Source organism: Lontra canadensis, unplaced genomic scaffold (genome assembly GCF_010015895.1).
Source record: "Lontra canadensis isolate GAN:19392208 unplaced genomic scaffold, GSC_riverotter_1.0 scaffold13, whole genome shotgun sequence".
NCBI lineage: Eukaryota > Metazoa > Chordata > Mammalia > Carnivora > Mustelidae > Lontra > Lontra canadensis.
Genome location: NW_022631007.1, coordinates 23575001 through 23593000, shown reverse-complemented (window position 1 = coordinate 23593000; position 18000 = coordinate 23575001). Strand labels below are relative to the sequence as shown.

General features: G+C 33.3%; 1 protein-coding gene across 2 annotated transcripts in view; it reads right to left on the bottom strand.

The window, feature by feature from the left end:
• GALNT13 (polypeptide N-acetylgalactosaminyltransferase 13) overlaps positions 1-18000 on the bottom strand; it is a 539666-nt gene that overhangs the window by 135231 nt on the left and 386435 nt on the right. For both annotated transcript variants that reach the window (XM_032857833.1, XM_032857834.1), the window contains one exon: positions 17727-17907. In XM_032857833.1, the coding sequence (XP_032713724.1) occupies positions 17727-17907 (181 nt within the window). The remainder of the gene's footprint in view (positions 1-17726; positions 17908-18000) is intronic.

The window sequence follows — 18000 nt, the reverse complement described above, 5'->3', positions numbered from 1 at the left end:
GTTGGAGCTACATTTGGACAACCATCTCAGAATGAATAGCTGAAATACAGAGGATTTCCAACCTTGAGGGCTTTGCAGGATATAGATATATATAGAAAACAGGAATTGGTGTTCAAATCATAATGTTTATGTTATAAAGAAAAGAAAAAGGAGTGCCTGGGTGTTGCAGTCAGTTAAGGATCTGACTCTTGGTTTCCAGTCATGTAGTGGTCTCAGGGTAGTGAGATGGAGCCCAGTGTTGGGCTCCATGTTCAGCACAGAGTCTGCTTGGGATTCCCTTCCCCTCTCCCATTGTCTCTCATATTCCTGCTTTCATTCTCTCTCTCTAAAACAAATAAATAAATCTTTAAAAAAAAGAGAAGAAAATGGGGACATATACTCAACACCATTTATGCTAAATAAAAGTAAATTGACCCCAGACAATGTACATTTTTTAAGCAAAACATTCAAATAAAATATACAAATTAAAGTAATTAAAAATGGTTGCCTATGGTGGGTGATTAAGGTAATAAATAGGTGGACAGATAGATGATAGTAGGTAGATAGATAGATAGGCAGACAGATAGACAGGCTATAGCCATGAACCAAAAATATGATTAACTGAGTCTTCTTGACCCAAAGTTTAGGGGGGATCTGCTTGTGACACATTAAAAATGATAGCAAATACTTTGTTACTCCTTCCTTTGAGAGATAGGGTATAAAATCTCTTCTTGGTTTTGAGTTTGCATTGATGATTTGCTTACCTAGTAGAATATGGCTAAAGAGGCATGTTGGGATTCCCAGGTCTAGGTCACAAGAACAGTTTTTGCTGAGGCTGCTGGAAACATGTGCTTTAAAGATTTCCCCAGAGCTTCCTTGATAGTTTTCTGAGTATCTTGAGACCGCTCTACTGGAGTAGCCACAGATAAGTACCTCAGTTGACTATCCTAGCCCAGCTCGGCCCTTTAGCCATCAGAGCAAGGTGACAGACATGGACGGGAAGCCATCTTGGACTCTCCAGACCAGCCATGTGCCAGCTGAATACCACTGGTGAGTGACTTCAGTCAATGACATATGAAACAAAGGAAGTATTCTGCTAAGCCCTGCCTGAATTCCTGACCCACAGAATCATGAGATATTAAGAAAAAAAAAAAAAAGAGAAAAAAAGAAAAGTTCTGTTTTAAGCCACTAAGTTTAGGGATAATTTGTTATGCAGTAATAGAAAATGGGAATTAAGACAAACAGATAACGAAACCTGAATACTACCAACTTTAAAATACCAAAAACCGAGGATAAAATTATGAAGGACTGAAGCATTAAAAGACAAAATGATTTACATTCTGAAACAGCTTTCTACCGTGAATAAGAGTCCTTCAAATTAAGAATGCTACTAATATCCAGTTATATTTCTACTTAATTGTTCCCCTAGTCTTTGAGAGCAAACCTCCTATCCTTTCTGTTTTTGGCTCTTACCCTCTGTGCCTTGCTCTAATTTAAAAGTTGAAAGTCAGAGGAGGAAAGTATATTTCCTTAGTTTTATATGGCTGAAAAATCCCATTCATATCTACCTAAGCAGGTGATAGAAAATGGTCTCATATTTTAAAATAATTAGAGAAGCTAGTTATTTCATAAGAATATAGAATGTTAGAGCTGAAATTACAGACCATCATTTTCAATTGCCAATTTAATGAACATATTCAATACCTAAGATATTATTACTTTCCCAGAAGAAAAAGTCTACATGTTTATATCTTAAATTCAACATTTCTAATTTACTTTATTGCCTTTAAAGCTAACATCCTAGGCATAGGGTTTTGGGCTCCCGTGAGTTCCATAAATGAGAACTAAATCTTCCATGAATTCCAAATCAGCAGAATAGTGTTGTATATATATGTATCTAATTGGGAATGATTTCGTACACTTCATCATATTTTTGAAGTTTTTGTGATAGCTGTTCCAAGTTAAGAAACAATGCCTTAAGGAAAGCCAGATGTATATTCTTGTATAAAAAAATGTAATTTTATTATGCAAAGTTTTTGTCACATATCTGTTATTAATCAATAACATTTTAAATAATGACCCCTCTAAAAATAACAAATATGCATATATGTATAAAATATTTGACCCTATATGGGGTGCCTGGGTGACTTAGTTGGTAAAGTATCTGTGTTCAGCTCAGGTCATCATCCCAGGGTCCTGGGATGGAGTCCTGCATAGGGCTCTCTTCTCAGCGGGGAGCTGGCTTTTCCCCCTCCCCACTGCTTGTGCTATCTCTCTTGCTATCTCTCTCTCTCTCAAATAAATAAAAACTTTAAAATAAAATAAAATAAAATATTTGACCCTAGATCAGTGTTTCCTTATATTATTTTCTTCAGAAATTCATTATTACTCATAGTTCATTAAGTTCTTAGTATGTCTCAGATACAATTCCAATATCTTTGTATTCTTTATCTCATTTATGATAACAAAAATGGGATCTGTGAAATAATAAAAATAATAAAATAATAAAAACCTCAAAAATCTGAGATTCTGTAAGATAAACATTATTAAAATTCTTACTTTACAGATGCAGAAACTGAGACATAAAGAGATTACATAATTTATCCTAGGTTACCTACCTAGTACTGGAATATGACTCTACTTTTGATTAATATATTCATATATGTTTGATCAAAAAAGTTGAAATATTTATTGTGTTAATGTTTTCATTACACAGAGGACAAGGGTAAAAGATAGCTACTATTGCTCCAAGTCTTTCCTCATTGAACCTTATTGCCCTTACCAGGATGAAACCAGGCTGACTCCTTACAATCCAGTGCTTTTTCTCTTTTTCCACCTTTACTCATTCCTGTCCACTTTTCCCATAATTGGCATCCCCTGTTACCTTCCACTTACCTGGACAATTCTTAAGCAAAGCACATTTATGATGATAGTTGCTAATACATTTTCCTTCAGGTACTTTTCTACTTACTGTTTTTAAACATATTTGTGAGGATTTCCCCAAGTGAGTCCAATAAGTTCCAGGAAAAAAAAGGGAAATCAGACCATCTTTTAACTCTTATTAGAAAGGTTCTACATAAAACAAAAATGAAAACAAAACAAAATAAAACACCTCCTTTCAGTGTTAATCTCCCCAGGAGTCTGATCTGGTATAGAGTTTAGAATTAAATGTAGATTCTGGGATGATATAGGTTTGTGACAGAAAGATCTGGCTTTCAGTACCAAAATGGAATGGCATCTGGAAGTAGAAGATTATTAGAGCATTCTTTAGCCTCTCTGGTCCATGCTTGTGGAAGACTAGACTGGCCACCAAAGATAATTAAGAAAGTTATGGACCACATAGAACAATACATTAAAAAGAACATTCACCAGAATCAGGTGGGAGTTACTCCTGGGATGCAAGGATAGTTCAAATTGACAAATCAATCAACATCTTATGCCACATTAACAAAAGAAAGGATAAAAATCATATGATCATCTCAACAGATGCAGAAAAAGCATCTGACGAGATTCAACATCCATTCATGATAAAAACTCTCAAAAGTGGGGTTAGAGGGAACAAACCACAACATAATAAAGGCCACATATGAAAAACACACAGATAACGTCATACTCAATGCTAAAAAACAGCTTTCCCTCTAAAGTCAGGAACAAGATAAAGATATTCACTCTTGCCATTTTAATTCAACATACTAGAAGTCCTAGCCACTGTAATCAGACAGGAAAAAGAAATAAGAGGCATCCATATTGGTGAAGAAAAAGTTAAACTATTTGCAGATGACATGATACTATACATAGAAAATCCTTAAGAATCCACCAAAACTATGAGAAATAATAAACAAATTCAATAAAGTGGCAGGGTTAATATCAGGTTAATTAATTAATACAAAATTAATACCCAGAAATTCTTGGGCTTCTATACACTAATGAAGAAGTCACAGAAAGAGAAAAAATAACACTATTTATAATTGCACCAAAAAGAATAAAATACCTAGGAATAAATTTAACCAAAGAAGTGAAAGACCTGTACTCTGAAAACTATAAAACACTGATCAAAGAAATTGAAGATGTCACAAACAAATGGAAAGATATTCCATGCTCGTGGACTGGAAGAATTAATATCATCAAAATGTTTGCATTATCCAAAGGAAGCTACAGATTAAATACAATACCTATCAAAATATCATAGCCTTTTTTTTTTTTTTTAGCAAAACTAGAGCAAGTAATACTTACTCGTATGCAACCACAGAAGACCCTAGATAGCTAAAGCAATGCTAAGAAAGAACAAAGCTAGAGGTATCACAGTTCCAGGCTTCAAGATATATTACAAAGCTGTAGTAATCAAAACAGTGTAGTTCTGGCAGGAAAACAGAAATATAGAACAGTGGAACAGAAGAGAGAGTCCAGAAATAAGCCCATATTTATGTGGTCATTTAATCTATGACAAAGGAAACAAGAATAAACAATGGGGAAAATACAGTCTTTTTTCAATAGCTGGAAAACTGGATAGCTATATGTACAAAATGAAATTGGACTACTTTCTAACACCAGACACAAAAATAAACTCAAAATGGATTAAAAACCTAAATGTGAGACATGAAATCATAAAAATCCTAGAAGAGAACACAGACAGTAATCTCTATGACTTCAGCCACAGCAACATTTTCCTAGATACATCTCCCAAGGCCATGGAAACAAAAGCAAAAATAAACTGTTGGGACTACATCAAAATAAAAATCTTCTGCACAGGAAAGGAAACCATCAACAAAACAAAGACAATGAAATGAATAGGAAAAGATATTTGCAAATTATATATCCAGTAGGGGTCAATATCTAAACTATATAAAGAACTCATACAACTCAATACACACACACACACACACACACACACACACACACACACACAGTCCAGTTAAAAATGAGCAGAGGACCTGCACAGACATTTTTACCAAAGAAAAACCTACAGATGGCCAATAGACACATGAAAAAAAAATTCTCAACATCACTTATCATCAGGGAAATGCGAACCAAAACCAAAATGATATATCACCTCCTGTCTGTTAGAATGTCTAAAATTGAGAAGACAAGAAACAACAAGTATTTGCAAAGATGTAGAGAAAGAATCCTCAAGCACTACTGGTGGGAATGTGAACTGGTACAGCCACTAAGGAAAACAGTATAGTTTTGAGGAAACTTCCTCAAAAAATTCCTCAAAAAATTTAAAATAGAAATATAATACTATCCAGTAATTTCACTTTTGGGTATTTAATTTACTCAGGGTAAAAGTATACATTAACTTGAAAAGATATAGGCACCCCTATGTTTACTGCAGCATTATTTACAACAGCCAAGATATGGAAACAACCTAAGTTCCCATCAATAGATGAATGGATAAAGAAAATGTGGTATATATATGTAATGGAATATTACACAATTATAAAAAAGAATAAGATTGTACCATTTGAGGTACAATGGGTGGACCTAGAAGGTATTATGCTAAGTAAATAAGTCAATCAGATAAAGAGAAATACCCTATTATTTCACTCATAAATGGAACCTTTAAAGAAAACAAAAAAATAAAAAGCAGAATCAGAATAATAAATAAAGAGAACAAACAGATGGATATCAGGGGGAGGGGGGTTGGGTTCAGCAAAATGGTTGAATAGAAGAGGGAGATACAGGTCTTCAATTATGGAATGAGAAAGTCATAGGAATACAAAACAGAGTGTAAAGAACACAGTCAACAATATTGTAATAGCAATGTAATGGGACCGACGGTGGCTCTATTTGTCATGAACATAGCATAATGTATAAACTTGTCAAATCACTAAGTTGTACATCTAAAACTAATGTAACATTATGTGTCAACTATACTCAAATTTAAAAAAAAACCCATAATGTAAAAAAAAACCCCAAAAAAACCACCAAGTTTTATGTGAAAAAGAAACTACAAATTTTATGATATAGCAATTATATTCCCAGGAACATACCAACATAAATGCATTCATATGTTCAGTCAAGGACAAGTACACAAATTCTCATAGCAAGACTGTTCATAATAGCTCCAAACTTGGAAATCATCCAAATGCCCATCAACAAAAAATAAATATAAAGTGTTATAGTCACATAATGGAACTCTACGTAACAATAAGAATGGCTGATCTATGCAACATTATGCCAAGGAAAAGAAGCCAGACACAGATGAGTACCCGCTGTCTAATTCCATTTCTATAAAGTCTAAGAACAGGCAAGTCTATGATCTCAGAAATCAGATTTATGGAAGGGTAGTTATCAGAAGTGGCATGAGGGACTTCTAGGGGCAGGGGAAGTAGGAGGCTTTGGAATGTTCTGGTGCTTGATCTGGATGCTGGTTACACAGGTGTGTTGGGGTATGAAAATCTATTGAATATATACTTAGAAAATATGCACTTTTCGGAATCACGTTGAACTTTAACAAAAAGTTAAACATTTTTCAAAAACTAAGAAAAATTTTGTGGAGAGTGAGAATGGAGAAGGTGGGTCACAGAAGATGCTGGTATTTACAAATAAAACACAGCTTTCATGCTATGGTTCCTATTAGAATATGTATTTGTAACTTTTCTCACATAACTATCATACTCCTCTACGATTCTACTGACAGCCATAGGGAGAAAGGCTGCCATGTGCACACCGTGGTGTCCGACACAAATGAACATTTCTGAGCCATGTCTCTGTTGAACCTACACTAGGAAACCTGCCCAAGGGCCCACAACTCATTGCTTTCCTTCCTTGCTTATTTCTTTGTTCATAAAATATAGTGACTCTAAACATAGGGAAGTCCAATGGAAGAGAGTAGAGCACAGCCTATGCAAAATCTCCTTAGATTATTCTTCAGCCCATAAGCACTGTCTTCAAAGTTTTCTTATTTTATTTGACAATGAAGGAAATTATATTTTCCTTGTCAAAGATAAAGACTCTAGATTGGTGAACTATTGATTCTAGATGATAAATTATGTTCCCATTGTGTACTTTATAGACAGGGAAAAAAATCTAACCTCAATATACAACTTTTCCTGAAAATGTCCATTTTTCAAAGACAGATTCACAGTATTCAGAGAAATAATAATTAAGCCTGATATTCCATAGACCTCCTCAAAAATAGGACCCATGACTATGAAAAATATTTTATTTTGGTAATTATTTCATCTGATTTATGTGTTTTATTGTTGAACACACAACCATCAAGATGTCTACTAGTAGCACAACTATCCAGCAGACATAAACATCAGTAAGAAAAAATGTAATTTTATAATTCTGGGGTTGACAGAATATAAATTACAATAGATGCCACAGGATTTTAATAGTAGGAGTCAGAAAGTATATGGATGTCTGCTATACATATTCTCTTGAGAAGGATTTCATAACAGTCTGAGATTACAAAATAATTTTATAGGAGAATTTCTGAGTTTTGGAAAGAAGGGTGCTAGCAAATATTATTATGGCATGTTTACTTAGTTTTCCAAATACAATTATGAATCTGGGAAAAGAAATACATATGCACACAAAAGTATGTGTGTGTGTGTGTGTGTGTGTGTGTGTGTATACACACATATATATGTATATATACATATTTTCTTTCTTGTGGAAAAATATATATACATAAATATGTATATATACATGCATACATACATTTTATTATGTGGAAAAATATATATTCTTATATGACAAGATATATTTCATATATGTGTATCCGCACAATTTTTCTTTTGCTGGTATAACCAAGAAATTGAGTAAGTTTATACTTTCATTTTGTAAATGAAAGTATAAAATTACTGTACATAAAAAAATGAAAAAGTAACCTTACTATAATCACACAAATTAATAAGAAGATGTTGGCCAACACATTACCAAGATGAGGGAGAATTCAGTGACATTATTGTATCTTCAAAGGGATAGCTTTTAAAAAACTAATTGTCTCTTTGTAGATAGAATTTCAAAGAAGAGCATTTATTTTGGGTGTCAGAGAAGTCATTGAACTAGAGCATTTACTTGAAATTGACAGTCCAGAAGCCTAAAAGACTTATGGATTTTCCCTAGATTTTGGTAAGACAAAAATTTGCCTCCACAGAAGTCTACATTCCAAGCTCAATGCCATGATAGCTATCTCTGTCAGACCACTTGGCCTCTTCCAGAGATAGTCTCTTCCACCTACAGTTTATTCAATGCTTTAAGCAGAATGATTAAATAATTATTGTTCAAATCAGGACACTGTTGTGAGTGATAGGAGGGGCTATTAATAATTATGCCCACATAACAGGCATGCACCATGACTGTCCCAAACAAACAACTATATATAGTCACCCTTCTTCAAGGCTTCCTGTGTCATGGTTGAAAAATTTATTAGAAGTTTTTAATTTTGAGTTGAAATCCAGTTTGTTTTTTATTTTTTCCATTTTAAACCAGGTGCTAATTAATACTGTGTTTTAATTCATTGATATGTAAGTTTCCGTGATAGAATTTTAGAGTTAGAAAGATCTGATAAGAAATCAAATCCAACCTCTTATTCAATTCTCATTAAGCATCTCAAAAAGACAGACATCTAGTCTCTGGATATTTCCCAAGACAAGAAACTCATTGCATTACAAATCAATTCATTATATTTCTGGAAAGCTTCCTGATTGAGAACTTAAAATTGTCTGATTTTAATTTCTTATCTTTTGAATCTGTACAAGTGTCTAAGCTCTTCCACATCATATCACATTTTAGTAAAAACACTGCACCCTCTCTTACCTTATTTCCCAATCAAAGTCCCCCTTCCTTCCACTGTTGTTTATATATCATAGATCGAAGGCTGGTTACATATAGTTATGTCTAATTTGGTGTTCATTTTGATCAATTAATAACTTATTCAGATACTCGAGATCTATATTCTTTAATTCCAATGAGAATTTTTTATTGGAAATTCAATTAAATTATGCTGAAATAACAGAATTTTCTAAATGATTAAGTTGTACAAAATCCCTAATTAGTCAAAGTTCTCAAATTTTGTTAACTGAAATGTTGCACCAAAAATGCACAAAATTTATAATACAAAACAGTGTAAAAATTAAAATAATGTCATAATGGAGCTCCTTTAGTAATGACAATTCTGACAGTAACTTTCAGTTATAAGAACATTATCACTATAACTTCATTTATCTTATTTTCAACCATATAAATCACAAAGATTTAACTGTTTGATATATTTTATTGATATTTCCATATATTTAGAATAAGCCTTAAGTCAAACTGCTAATATATACTATTTAAAATTTTCTTGTTAAGTAAATAAATGAATAAATAAATAATAAAACTTATTTGCTAAGCCAAACTAACCAAAGATAAATACTAACCTGAGTTTTTCATCACTTTGTCACTTTATTTATAAAATATAACAAATCTCTTAATTTTGGCTCACGTTTCCTGCAATTAAAACATAATTAGTACTTACTTCATTGACTATGTGTTAATGAATCAATGTGTATGTGTGCATATGGTCTAAAGTAGAGCATTCACATCAGGTGGCTTATAGACAGTTATCAATATGGCGGCCACCTGCCCTTCAGGCATTGACAATCTTACATTAACAGTAACTACTTCATATTAATGCTGCTTCTGGTAAAAGCACGCAAAAAGTTTGTCAAACAGGCATCTTACCTTTTCAGAAACTGTTTCCACTTTCCTTTGCAAAGCCCTAACCCTGTCTCCCCAGTACACTTTTCCATCCTGGTCTATAACTATTGCCCCACATTCTTTTCTACCAAAGACTTGCTGCAAAGCTCTCACTAACTTACTACCCCATTGGATAAAGGTAACTATTAATAATAGAGTTTTTATTTTCTAGATAATTTGTGTTAACATGCTACTCCCCAAAGACTGTAAATTATTAGGATGCTGAGGTAATCTGCCATTAGCATTTAATATCTGGTAGGCAAATATATGGCTAGTCTTTTTATTTGTACTGTTCTATTTTTGCAAAGGATTATTTTAAGGAGCCTCAATTTAGCACATTGAGGAGTTTAATCCACCTTCTATCATTATTGGATCTGAAAAAGACTATGTTTCCTAATTCTCTAAAGATTATCTTTGACTCTGTTTACTTTCCACAGAGTATATGCAAATAAATAACTCCAAAATTGAACTCATATTTTATTTAAAATAGCTACAAGATGATGATAACATAGAAATCCAGGCAAAGATAATCCACCAGAATACCTAATGCGAGGGACTGAGCCTGAGAGTATTTGAAATAAGAAATCTGCAATTTATAACCATCTGACCATCAATAACTTTATGTAAATGACTGCTGCTGAGCGTCAGAGTAAGCCACTCAATTGAGTTAAGAATCAGAATTGAAATTTAATGTAACCAATTATATAAGTGTTAAGCTGTTCAATTTTAGTTATGCTAAAATTAAATAATGAAATTGGGGCACTCTGAAGATGACAAGATGAAAGTAGGTATGAGAAAGCCTCTGTATGCACCTGGATCTTGTCTGATCCATATTAAAGGCTCTTACACCAAATAAAAACTCTTAGCCAATTCCTAACAGTAAAAATCCATGCATCTAACACAAGTGTTCTTGATCATTTATACCAATTTGAAAAACACTGCAATTTTCTACTTTGTCTAGCTGAACATGCCTTAAGGAAATGAAAATTAATTATGACATTCAATCCAAGTGGGGTAGGACTTACTTACTGGAAACTTTAGAATAGTGCAGAAACTGTGTATGCGTGCCCGCACGCGCACACACACACATACACACACACACTGATTACACTAGAGCTACACATGTTTCGTTAGAAGAAGCAGAAACTAAATGTATGAATAATTTTGGTATCTAAATCCTAGAAGGTAGGGATAATCTGTGAATAAATCTATATTAGAACTTAAGTGATATTTATTCACTCTAGAACCTATCTAGATTTGGTAATGATAAAATCATTTGAGGGGCTAATTATCTGAATTTCTGAGTTGTTAATCAAAGACTGAGGATACAATGATCCACACTTACTGTTCCAATTCAATATTTTTGTAACATTCAATAAATATAATTTATAGCCTCTGTTTATAAACTTTATGGACCATGAATACAATTCAAGATACTTGGAAAGAATTACTGTAATGGGAACTGATATACTCATTTAATAGATTTCTCTAAAATTATAACTTCTGTAGCTGATTAGCTATAGCTGATGTAACTGTTGAAGCTAATATTTTATTTATGTTCCATGTATAAAGATATTAATACTTTCCATAAGGACAGTCATCTGATTGTGGCATTCTGCTTGTATTACGACCCAGAGAGATCACTGAATTCCTAAAAAAAAAAAAAAAAAAAAAATCCCATGCATTTTACCAACTAGAACTTAAATTAAATCACAAACACTTCTGGAGTACCTAAAATTTGCCAAGCCCTGGGGGATGGGGGGATGCGAGGGCACTGTTTTTACAAAAATAATCCCTAAAGCCATAAAGGCTTAAATGAGCCAGATTTTACTTCAACAATTAAATTCCTTTTTAAGATATCTTTTTGTGTATCAATTTTTACAATATGGGTAGTAGTCTGGGAGGAAACACTTGCAGTGGATATAGCAGAGTAACCAGAATACATAAAGATCTATTGATATGTAAAAGGACAAAAGCTATCCAACAGTAAAGTGAACAAATGATTTGAATAGAAAGAAATCCAAGTAATAAAAAAAAGATGTTCATCCCTAGTAGCAATATGAAAAAAAACTAGATACATAAGTATATCTATATGCAAATATAAATAAATATACACATATATGTGCAAACGCATATATACATGTGAAAAAAAAAAAGTGCTGAAAATCTAGAGTGGTGATAGTACATTTTATGTGCTCAAGAGTTCGATGGAGCCCTGCACAGGGCTCCCTGCTCAGCAGGAAGCCTGCTTTTCCCTCTCTCACTGTTCCCTCTCTCGCTGTCTCTCTCTTTCTCTGTCAAATAAATAAATAAAATATTTAAAAATAAATAATAAAAGGTTGTTAGATAAGTGAGAGATCAAGTGAAATTTAGTTTTAGGAATGTCCTCCAGCAATATGGTAAAAGTGGGTGAAAAGTGTGCAAGCTTTGAAGCCAGAGGCCCATCAGGAGTTTCTCTGGATGTGGGATGACTGGAAGAATGAGGACACCTGAAGACATTTGAGAAAACTTAGCAGGTAGATTAGAAAAGACTTAGAGATTCATTTGATTTTGATGCTTGTAAGTGAGAAGGAGAAATCAAAGAAAATGTTGGCAGTTCACATCAGTAACCCTTTAAAGTCTTGACAATGTGTTCCCCATGTACCAAGCACTTAATAACATTTTTCATTTAAACAAATTAAATGTGATGATGTAGACAGTTCACTTTTTAAAGGCAAAGGCAACATCTTTTCTGTGTTTGTATCCCCCATACCTGGCATAGTTCAGATCAGGAACTTAATGAATACTTACCCAATGAAGACAGAAGCAAGGAAGTATCATTATTATTAAAAATACAAATAAGCACCCATAAAATACCAATAAAAATACCAATGATAAAAACTGGCCTAATGTCTAAAGAATTCAAAAGCCTTTAACCATAGCAAGGAAAAAGTTGTCTGTCCATTATACCAACAATATCGAGAACAGCTGTCATCCCTTACTTCCACATTTAGCATTTCTTGGTATCAACCAGATATATGAATTACATGTTATCACAATATAACCTATTAAAATGATTTAGAATTTCTTCCTCATCATATCATATTCACTTGGTGATACCATGGTTGACGTTGCTGAAAAACTGATTATTAAATAATAAAAATACAAAATTCATAGATGCAAATGTACTTTATGTTCAGAATTGCTGCACACTTTTCAGATGAGTTCATGTTAACCAAACAAAAACTGATATCCCTGGATTATTAAAAAAAAAAAAAAATCTGCATGCTGCACATTTCGCAGGGAACACCAAAACCTGTCTTTATGAAATCTGCCTGGAACCACATTTTTATGACTTATAAAAGAAATTAGGCCCTACACTCAAAGGGTTGGTTATTAAATATTTTATCTTTTAAAAAATCGGCAGGCTGAAAAACATCTGTATTTCATAGATAAAAATTTCAAGAGATAGAAATGAACATAGGTCTTAAACTTTAATCATGATCCGAAGATGCTGCTTAACAAAGGCTCTGCCTTCGATGGACTGATCTTCCTAAAGTATTTTTAAAAGGTTAGTAAATAGAGTTAACCTTCAAAATAAGTTCAAGGGTGTGTTTCTAAATGTGTGGTTTCTGTTTATCTGGAATACAGATCAAAATGCTACAGTATTTCCAAAGGAAAATTAGCTGTTTTCCCGGTTACATACAAATACCTTTAATGTATGTTTTGGGGATCTTTAAATTCTATTTTCTATTTGTTTTTTTTCTGCTCAAAACAAGAGCACAAGATTTATGCCCATCTTATGGGCATAAGAAAAGGAAGAACAACTGGAGGTTATGTGAGGACAGCGGCTTCTAATCACTATGTCAACTGATACCTGGTTAGAAATCTACTTCCCCCCAAAAGAAAATCAGTATTTATAGAACAGCCAGCATTTCAAATATACAGTTAGTGTTATGACTACACTCTATTTTGAAGTTCTTAAGCTTTTTACCTGCGACCCAACAGGAAAAATTGTTGCCATTTATAATGGGGTGCTCGGTGAAGAGTGGTTTCTGCTTACATCACTTCATTTCAAAGGATTTGCTAGGACAATCAGATTGCCTCAAGCTGAAACAGCCCAATTACTAGTAAAAACTGCCTCAGACTTTAAGAGCCTACAGGGCTTTAAAAATCAATGATGCTATAGTATTTGCATCCTAAAAAAGGCAGCCAAAAACCAAAGTAAACAAATGTTGGAAATGTATTCTTCAACACTATTTCAAAGTATTTCTACTCTTCATTCATATACCCATTGAGAGACATAATTAGACCCTGCCAGCTCGATCAATAGTTGTCTATGGCTAATGGGCATAGCCCAGACAATTAGGAGACACAGTAAATATTTTGAAAAAATAAAATCAGATAAAGGTAATTTCACATACGTAGTTATTTATACAACCCATTGTCACTTTAAATTAATGGGGGTCATGAGAAAAATAAAAATCAACATGTGTAAAAAGTTATCTTAAGCTTTTGGGCTCTTGTATTATGCTGCTCTAGTACAAAATGTTGTTGTCTACCTAAATCGTGTCGGTTTGATTTTATATTAGTCCTGGGAAGTAAGACTGTATTACTGTGTGGGCCTCTAATTACGGTGTAATTATCATACCCTAAGAACACGGGTAAGCCAGGGAAACATTTGTTTCGGGGGACAAACACACAGGAATGACATCATGGATACATGAAGAGCCCTTTTCACCTCTCTTTATCAGTGAATCCTCAATCAGGGGTTAGATCAGAGAAGTGGAGAAAGGCTCCCAATCTGCTACAATTCTTGTGAGATCCCCTGGTACAGACCAGACATCCATGGAGAATTCAGCAGAAAAGATGAAACATAAGCAGCTTCCTTTTCAAAGGCATTCATTCATTTAGTCACTCACTGATTCTTCTAATTATTTAACACTTTTATTTTTCAAGGACTGCAAAGTGACAGGAAAGTTGCTAAGCACTGTAACTGCAAGTCTCTGGATATAGAGACACGTAATAAACATAAACAATGTGTTACGTAGTAGTAATGGATTGGCCATGGTATCACAACAGCAGGGAATACCTTTTTGAGAGAGAAAGAATACCTACTTTTTCCAGGACAGAGATGAAGCAGAAATCAAACAATGAAATAGGTAAGTAGTATTGTATAGGTCATGTTGAGAGGAAGCAAAGTTGTCAGAATTGAACTCATGAAGGCTCAGTACTTAAAGACTGCATTTTGAGCAGCTGCATACAAGAATAAGATTCTGTGATAGAAGCCCCGGTGTAAAAAATGGGAGTTTCCTCACAGAAGATGCCCAACATCTTGGGCAAATTAACAGATACATGGAGGTCCTTCTAGAAAGAATCACAGCCATTTCCTTAGCTAGATTATTAAGGAAGGTCTGGAGAATTAAACAGAACACAACAGAAGCTCTTTAGAATTTTTCATAAATACATGTGTGTGTTTGTGTGTGTCTATGTATATTATAGCAAAGGATAGAAGTCTAAGTGTAGATGTCCATGCATGGACCCCCTACCCATCCCTGTACACCAACTACTCTCTTTACAAACTTTCCTGTTACTCAAGGCAGTGAAAAATAGAATTTTTTTAGATAGAAACAATTTTTTGGATAGAAACAATTTTTTATCTAATTTTTTAGATAGAAACAATTCTAGATGATAGCAAAGAAACCCATGATTCTGATTATAAGAGTATCAGAAACCATCAGTAATGACTTAGTTATTCACTCAAAAAAGGCTCAACACCATACAAGTGACAGATTCCTGATTTTCCAATACAACCCATTTTATCTATTTTTGGATGATCTGAAAGCTGCCCAGGGCTAGAATTATTCTTGAAGGCCAGTTCTGGTTTCCAGCTTACTTCTTTCCCTTTTCCACTGAGAAGCAATTAATTGTTTTGTGTTTTTGGTGTTTCCAGTTTGCCCATACTACAGCAGGCGGTTCCCATCTCCAGCAATGCTGACAGTTTCTGAGACACTGTAATGTTCCTTAGGAAGTTCTCAGATATTTTCAGCATATTCCCCAAATGTCCTTTTTCTGCATTCCAAAATACCTTTCCAGATCTAAATGAGCCCATCTCATAAGAACAGTAAATTTCTAAATGATATTTATTGTAACACAAAAACTACACTTTCCAGAATATACAAACAGTCCTTGTTGAGCAACATAAAGTCAATAGCTCCAGACAACAAGCGTTCCTTCTTACCCTTTAAACTCTAAAGCCTGTCATTTCATTACAGTTTGAGAAATGGTTCTACCATTTATCTGCCTTTTTCATCCAATGGGAAATTATACAAAAGAAGACTAACACATCACTTTTTACAAATAATATTCATCATGAATGGCTAATAATACACATGGTGGCAATTATTCTCAATTACTTATATTCCCGGGTATAAGTTGTATATAAACACACAAAACACATTTCTTTCTTCCATTACTCCTTTCTTCATATTTGAGCTTATGTGTTTCTACAAGTAATGATTTGAATTCAGAAAGTATTATCAAAAGAAAATGAAAAGGTTACATAAATGTCACTGCCTTGCTACGAATTTTACATGTTCTTGCTGAACTCAACTCTGTGAATCTGGACTGGCTTTCTACTATAAAGAAAAAAACATCTATGCATGAAATAGTGTTTCTGACAATAGCTTCTTGACAAAGAAGAAGCTTGAAAATGTGTGAAAAAAATCCTTCGCCTAATCACACGTTTATACATGCATTGCCCTCATTTTTCTTTTCTATAGTAATACTGAATCTTAATAAGAAAGTTCATACTACTTATTGCCTCTTTATCTATAAAAGAAGAGTTTTCACAGCCTCATATATACTTGCAGAAATCAGAGCATGTCAATCAGAACCCAAACTGGTTTTTCCAAACCATGCAATATATTTTAATGTAAAAATGAGGAGGTGAGCATGAATTTTTATTGTTGTTCTTGGGGTTACATAATAATGTCACTGATGCCCACATGGTGTAAACATAAACTATCAAAACAGAACTTGAAAAATTATTTCATCAGTACAGTTGTATTCCCATTGTATTAATTTATCCTTAGGTCTCTTTGTCTAAACTTTGAGATGTTGAAGACTCTTGTGTCTTCTCCTTGTTTGTAGCTTCTCACAATGTCATATCTTAGTTCCTTAAAAAACAATGTAATGTCTCAGGAGTTGTTTTTTTAATAAGTAATTTGTTGAAAAAATTCTAGAAAATTATAAAATGAGATCATTCATAATCATAGGACTCAGGTATGGAATTTTCTCACACATTACTTTTTAACTCTTAAAATTTTAAAAAATTCTCTATTAAAATTTATTTTCCTTTTAAATTCTTTTAAATTTTTAAAAATAAGTAGTATGCTTTATTTTTAAAAATTTAGAAAAGTGTAAGGAAAATAATGAAATCACAGTCCCATCACCCAGTGATAGTCTACATTTACTTCTATTTCCATATCTACTCTCTATAACTAAAGTAGGGTAATATTTTATTATCCTATATTATGCTTTTCCATATATCAATTAATGAGTAATTTACTATGTCATTTAATATTCTTTAAAAATATACACTTTAATATCTCCATAATTTACCAGCCTATATCTTCAGGAAATCATCAGGCAGTAGAAAATATCTCTATTTAAACATTAACAAAATTTCTTATCAACTCAGCCAGCTTTATTTGTGAAACAAGGAAATACAGGCTTACTTCTCCTTAAAAAAACTGTTTTTCTTAAATTGAGCTAATATATATTAACTAAATTTGGATCTCACTATGTACTGCTTACTCCACTTTTCTAGCATAATTCTTGTGCCAAGAAAGAAAGTAAGAAAAAAAGAGTATTTAGGCATTTGAGATAAGTGTAGTCTTTCTCAATCTAGATGAAAAATGACTTCATAGTATAACTTTCTCAAACATGATTTTTTGTAGTATTATGGTGATAAATAACTTCTTTATTTAAGCTAGTAGAAGAGCAGCAATAATGAAACATATATTCAGCATGTTTAAAATTTTATCTTCCCCTGCAGAGGAAGAAATCATGTTTACCTGGGGATATGATATAGAAGAAGTCTTTAAATTCATCCATCCAAACTTCTGCCAGTCTCCTGTTGTTCTTGTTGATGACATGACCAGTGCCACCAGGGAAAGTGTAGGGAGTTGCCTTCCGAAAAACGTGACCAACATGGGAGCAAGTCACAATCTCCAGAGAGCCTCCACATTGCCAAATCTGAGAAAAGGAGCAATCGATCTATCACAATCATTGCAAATAATGCAAAAATATTGTCTGACAAGTCTAACTAAGGCCAAATCTTAGATTTTA